Here is a 7,196-nt window from a genome sequence, read left to right as displayed (position 1 = left end):
GGATTACTGAGATGCATCAGGACGTTATATAGTACTGTTTCTGTGCTAATTTTGATGTTTTTGTGCGTATTTGTTTAAATCTGTAATATTTGGTCTAAAAAACGTCTTTTTGCTGCTCATATGGGTAGAGCAGTGGTACTGTACTGCAGGCTAATTTGCATATTGGTTAACGGCTCTCCACGGTGACGTGTCTTCTCCACGGTTTCGTCACAGCGGCTGTGTTCTGGTATAAAAGCCTCTCTCTAAGACACGCCCCTGCAGCAGTCAGAGGGTGGAGCTGTTAGCAAGCTTAGCATGATCGTCTGTTGACCTTCAGCCTCGGGTGGGGAGAGGTGACTGCTGTGCTTCTCTCTTTCTCTCTGTCTCCCCCCCCCTCCCCCCCACACACACACACACACACCAGCAGTACGTCCTGCACAGCGGGAGGGGAGGAGGGAAGAAAAGGCAGCAGGGCAGCTGCAGCCCTAACGGACCGAACTTCAGTCAAACAAGACCCAAYASTTTTATTCCTGWTTTAAACTAGTGATCTTGTGAGCAGCTGCAGCTGTATGCTTTTATTTTTTTCTGTCAGGCTGTCGGAGGGCTCCTCCTCCTCTGTCTGAGGCTGGTTTGGTGTGAGGCGAACAGAGCTCAGCCGAGACTGCGGTAAAGCGTGCCATGTCCTGATCCACGCAGCCAACACGAGTCAGTACCAGACTGAGCTGACTTGATCAAGTCTCTCTCTGCCTCTGGTGAGGAAGGGGGTGAAAAGTCCTCCACCTCAGACGTTCAGAGATGTAACTATCTGCGATACTGTGGTCACTCTCCATGTAGCATCAATTATGCTAATGCTAGCTGCCTGTCATGTTCTCTCGTCCTGGCCACACCTCCGCTCTCTAACCCCCACCCCTTCCCCACCCACACACCCTCCCCTACCCACTTTGATGCATTTTTCAAATTTCACCTTGGGGCGGAGTTATCTTTTCACAGGGGGGTAACATACACTTTGAATTGAATCCTGGAGATTTTTGGATGATAAACATTTGTATCAGGTCAACTAAACACGGGCATAGTAACAATATTTTTATACTACATGAATCCATTTTAAATACACTAACCTCACTCCTTTGTAACAACTAAGGTAAAAATGTAATTAATTCAGAAAATCTTTTCAGGACCCCACCTTGAAGTTTTGGGACCCGACTTTGGGTCCCAACCCCAACTTTGGGAAACTGCTCTAAACAGTGATTAGTTAATGAAGTCAGGTCAGATAATAGTGATATTTGCTGCTTTAATTTTGCTGCTTCAGTCAGGACTGGACCCTCTTAGAGATAACTTGTGTTTATTGAGACAATTTATCTTTTTTCAGTATGTTTTTAGCTCATGATACATTCCACAGTTTTTGTACTACAGTATTTCAACAACTTATATATCAAAACGTTCAACTCCTTCAATATACTCTATAAATTCTTGTATTTCTGCAGTTCATAGTTTTTAAGATGTTTAGCATATTTGGCCACTTTTGTTTTCATTAAAAAAATTAATGGAGCTGTCGTCAACATCCTTAAAATCTTTAAAAATTTGTTAAACCTTTCCTGCACCTTACACTTTACATCTGTTTCCACTTCTTTGTGCTTATTTTAGCTATTACCAGCATATTTTTTGCTAATATACGTTTTCCTGTGCTTTTCAGTTATTATTTTACCTTTTTTGCTTCTTTCAGCTTCATTCTGCTAATTAAAGTTTTCTTTTTGCTTCTTTCATTTGTTTTCTGCTATTTCAGCTCATTTTAGCCATTTTCAGCTAAATTCAGCTTTTTGTGATAAGTTTAGTTACTTCTTTCAGCTGCTTAATTTAGCAAACTTGTGCTTTTTTTGCTTCTTACTGCTAAATTCAGCTTTCTCAGTTACATATTTGCTACTTGTCCGCTAATTTCAGTTTTTATTTTTTGTTTGGGATGTTTTACAACAGTGGTGTCCAAAGTCAGTCCTCAAGGGCCAGTGTCCTGCATGTCTTAGGAGCTGCCCTGGTTCAACACAGCTGAACCTAAGGAGTGCCTAATTAGTAAGCCTCTGATGGCATACTGAGGAGGTAATTAAGCACTACTTAGGTTCAGTTGTGTTGAAGGCAGCACCTAAAACATGCAAGACACCGGCCCTTGAGGACTGACTTAGGACACCACTGTTTTACAACAAATTGTTGTAAAACAATTACAACAATTAAATGTAGAAGAGGCTTGGAGCCTCCACTACATTTTCATCCAAAACATAAAATTATGGATTTATTTTTATGGATTTGGTTAGCTGGTCTCTTAATAAATTTTTGGAACAATTTTTTTTCCATGGGAGGACATGTCAAAGGTGGGACCTCTGTTCTGTTCTGTTCAACTAGCTGGATATATATTTGGATTTTGATCACTGGATTCAACAGATTGGCTTGGTGGTCTCCTGGTGTTCCACAAAACAACATCGGTGGCTATTCAGGCCATTTCCTGGCTGCCTGACCATTATGAAGGATTGCCGTGCTTTCAGCACTCAGACTTTAGCCTTGAGCTAGTTGGGACTTGGTCTGCAAGCAGTTCTGCTGAGGTTCGCGGGCCGGTTGTGTTCCTGGACTTTACTGGCCAGATGGAATTGATCTTGGAGAAGCTGAGAGCTCAGCTCAGCAGAATTGTCAACATGTCTGATTGGATTTGCCACCTTGAGATGTACCAGTGGACATTAAGGCAATTGGAAAATTATTATTTGCCTGACCGAAAACATTTTCTCTGTTCCCAAACAACTGATTACAGATTGTTTCTGCCCCCCACATTGACCTTGAAGGCTGTGGATCTAATTTCTCCCGGGTGTTTACGTCGACTGTGGCTCCTCCCCCACCTCTCCCCCTCTCACTCCATCTAATATGATACCCTGAAGGTCAACCTGGAGCTGCACAGAATGAACAATTTAATACCAATATTCTGAATTTTGGCCGAACTATGGGTTTTCCTTTTTTGGAGGCTGGGTTCTTTGGACTTATTACCTCTAAACTCACTTACTCCTCCGGCTAATAAATGTGCTCTTGCTTTTAGAGTTTTTTTTAACACCACAGTGTATCAGATTTTGTTGATATAATATGATGTTTTTTTCTTTTTTTTTACTTTTCTCATCTAATCTTCTGTGTTTTTTTGTTTTCTTTTTAAAGATAACGTGACCCCTGCTGGTTGCACATGACCTGGGGCCTCACGCATAAAGGATTGCGCAGCTTTCACACTAAAAGTTGACGTACAGACAAATTTAGAAAAGTGCGCCGCACCAAAAAATTCAGATGTATAAAACTGTGCGCACGCAGGTTCCTGTGCAACTTTCCTTTATACATCCCAACGACCGTGGAACTGAGCTCACCTGAGACTCCTCCCCTGACACACCTCCATTTAAATCTGTAAAATAGATGTAAATGTGTGTGAGATTCTCCTCAGATTATCCTCTCTGTGGGATCACAAATGATTTTTAGATGCAGGAAAATTATACATTAAATGGAGAATGAGTGAGAAATTTGTCAGTGGAGTGTAAAAATAAGTTTGCCACACTCAAAGGTGTGTGTGGGTGTTGGTGTGTACGCGCATGTGCTGTTATTTTCAGCGGTGCATGAGGCTGAGAGACATTTCCACCTTTTCACGTCTTTAATAAATGACTGTAAACACAGAGAAACTTATGACTTTTGTAGAACTTAGAAAAATATTTATTAAATAGTTGATGTGAAGGAACGAGTCACGGCACCACAAGTTTCTGCCGCCGTGTAGAATTTATATTTTAGAATTATGAAGTCTCTTATTCAAATCAGCTTCATGACGCGACTCAGAACTACAGTAAAATACCTGATTGAATTTTTTTTGGTGTGATACAAATAAACAAACAAAAAAAACCACACACTGTCCTCAATTCTTCTTGTGATGATATCAGCCTGCAGAACATTGATCCATAAATTACGCACAACTTTACTCAGCAACAAATCTATTGTCTGCATCTTGTGGAGCTGAAGAATCATCACAGCTGAACTGTTTTGAATTAATCTGCTGAGTTGACAAAGTTTTTCTCTCAGTGAGAATTAAAATGTTTCTTAGATAATTCACACATTTTATTTTCCTCAGCTGTGTGTGCGCCTCTCAGGCCTGCGCTCTGCTTGTGTTTCCAACTACGTGACAACAATGTAAAAACTTTACAGTTTACAGACTGGACTGAGGTTCTTTGATCAGTTTTAGGCTGATCTATTTTCTTGTCTGAGGTTAAATGATTTTCAGTCCCTGGATTCAGTTTCATGATCGTTCGAGTTTAAACAATAAAAACTCAAACTAAAATAAAACTCTAACAGCGTGTTCAGACACCTTACATCCAGAAAACAGAACAAAGTCATATTTCTCTGGATTCAGGTCAGATTCATGATTTTGTGAGTTAAAACTGTCGACTGAAAAACTTTGCGTGGCTGCCGCACATTCTCACGACAGGTGAAAAGTGTGCGTAAATATGCGCACACTTTCATGCAACGTTGGTTTTGATACATCACAACGTGGGCGTAGAACCTGGCGCACCGTTTATACATGAGGACCCTGATCACCTGTTCCTCCATGTTTTTGTCGTGTGTGTCCTCTTGAATGGGTGTTCTTTAATGTAATTTAGTGGTGCTCGAGTACAATGACAATAAAGGCACAATCAATCAATCAATCAATCAATCAATCAATCAATCAAACAATCAATCAATCAAACAGCAACATTTTAAAACATCCTTTCTTTTTTCTGCACAACTCTTCAACATTAAACATTCATTTCTCTAGTTATTCTCTTGGATGTCTGGTCAGTAGTTACCATTTCCATCTCCCACTATCCGTCTCCAGTAAAGACGGCTTTGCATCAGATCTGAACGGAAGACTTAATCAATTTTCTTCTGTTCCTTCCCCTTGTCTTTTTTTCTCTTCCTTTTTCTCTTGTCAGACTAATAAAGGTGATGCTTTGGCCAGTCGTGTCCAGAACACGCTGGGCTCCTATGAAGAAATGAAGGACCTGTTAACCAGCCACTCCAACCAGAGCCACTTAGTGGGAATCCCCAAAGGCAGCACTACAACCAACAACCAGCAGCAACCACTGGGCTCCTCAGCTGCAGAGAGGCCTGCCATGGACCCCCAGCTGTTCAGTGAGGCTCTGAGAGGAGGAGTGGGTGGAGGAGCAGAGGGAGGTGGGGACAAAACAATGGGGAATGGCTCGTCTTCATCCTTGGCTTCCATGCAGGCCCCCATCGTCACCACGTCAACGTCAAACTCTACAACGGTTCCACATCAGGGCTCAAAAAAGTCCCGGAGCTCCATGGACTGGTCGAGGGGCAGCCACGGACCAAGCGGTCAGGCGACAGGCCTTGTTGTGGGGTCGGGGCAGAACGTCCAGGGGCAGGTGGCAGCAGGAGCTACGGGAAGCAGGGCCAAAATGAATTTATTAGAGGAACAACAACTACAGCGGCACGAGGAGCTGTTCAGCTCACTTAAAGATGAACTGGGTCTGAAAGTAGATTCAAGCCCTTCTTCCTCGTCTTCGTCCTCTTCCTCCTCTTCTTCCTCTCGACGGCATTCGTCCCACCCATCCAAAGCCCATCCCCTTTCAGGTAAGTCCCACACAGAGGATTCTCAATGACATCACTAGCCGTGTTCCCATCAAGGTTTTTAATGCGCATTTTGATTTATTGCATCAGAAAAGGTGAATGGAAACGGCTTGATTCGAAGAAATTTCCTCTAATTCGCATCAAAGTTGATATGCTCGCTTGAGGTGGTTTTTGGGTTTTTAGAAAAAGAGTTAATGCGCAAAAAGGAGATGGAAACACATTTTTCGAATCAGGTCTGACTTAGCAAACATTTACCTCACATGTTGATCAGCTCTTCCCGCTGTCTGTCCGAAACGAGTACCGATACCAGAGCGAGTGCAGCCGCGACTCGCAGCTGGACCCTCATTACGCTTCTCAGTTAATCCTGTAACCTGAAAAGAATTGCATTACTTCCTTTACGTCTCCCGACCGCATGTAAAATCGCCAAAACTAGTTGATGACAGAATAATTACAACTTTCCCGACAATAGCAACACGTTCCTGATAACTTCTCTCCATTTTCCTGAGATGCGACTTTTACTTCCTGTTTACTACACGCATGCGTCTGACGTAACTGATTCGCTTCAAGCCAGTTGATGGAAACACGTCTGATTCGCATTTTTTCATTTTTACTTTTTTGCAAATTTTTAAAAATTCGCTCAAAATTCGAATTAAAATTGGATGGAAACACGGCTACAGTCTTGTCTATGGAACTATTGGCTAAATGCTGTTGTGGTTAAAGTTTGTATATTTAGTGCATTTTTGTTTTTTAAATAAATGTTAGAAAGTGAGACTAGCTGTGCTTTCAGTCTTACTCCACTCAAAGTTATTAAACTGTTGACTTTATTGTTTACTGAAAGTTTATAGTAGGACTGCACAAAGTTGGACAAATGTCACAGTTTTTTCTAACCCTTTGATTTATTGCAAAATGCACCTAAATTGCAGCTAATGTGTTGCCTCTGTGTCTCTTACTTTTTGTTTCTGTCACTCTTTAATATTAGCATTCAGGCCCACTCTTGGCATAATGGCTTTGTCCTTACAGGCTCTGAGACGTAAAACATAGGTGAAACTAAATTTTTTAAAACTTTTTTATTTTCTACAAATAATCTGATGGTATTTACTCTATTTTAAAGCAGAGAAAAAAAGAATAGTTACATTTTAATAGCTACATTTATTGAAACACACTGATTTTTGACTACACACTGCAAAAATTAGCCATCTAAAAGCAAGTTTAAAACATTGTCTGAATCTTTTCAGATTTATAATAAATATTCTACCAGTGCAGCTTGACAGTTGCACTTGGTAAGACTTCTTGAAATAAAGAACTTTTCAGGCCATCAGGATTAATAAGTCTGATCTTGTTTATAATGTCAGTCACAAAAATATTTTTTGGTTGATTATAAGATTGTTAGATTTTATTAAGGCCCTGTCACACTATGACGTTTTAGACAACTTGTGAAAATTTTCAAGACATCTACATTGAAGATGGAATTGAAAAAAATAACAAGTGGAAGCTCCTTTTAGGCATGTACATACTGTAATTCTAACAAATTGATCAAACATATATATATATATATATATATAAAGCGGGTAAAATAAGTATTGAACACGTCA

The 7,196-nt window shown here is 40.7% G+C and overlaps 1 protein-coding gene across 1 annotated transcript in view; it reads left to right on the top strand.

The window, feature by feature from the left end:
* LOC106527435 (AF4/FMR2 family member 2) overlaps positions 1–7,196 on the top strand; it is a gene marked incomplete at both ends in the record, with an annotated part of 28,979 nt that overhangs the window by 18,528 nt on the left and 3,255 nt on the right. The window contains 1 exon segment of the mRNA XM_014022318.1: positions 4,947–5,607. Coding sequence (XP_013877772.1) covers positions 4,947–5,607 — 661 coding nt within the window.

Source organism: Austrofundulus limnaeus, unplaced genomic scaffold (genome assembly GCF_001266775.1).
Source record: "Austrofundulus limnaeus strain Quisiro unplaced genomic scaffold, Austrofundulus_limnaeus-1.0 Scaffold324, whole genome shotgun sequence".
NCBI classification, from domain to species: Eukaryota; Metazoa; Chordata; class Actinopteri; order Cyprinodontiformes; family Rivulidae; genus Austrofundulus; species Austrofundulus limnaeus.
This window is presented reverse-complemented; position numbering and strand designations above follow the sequence as displayed.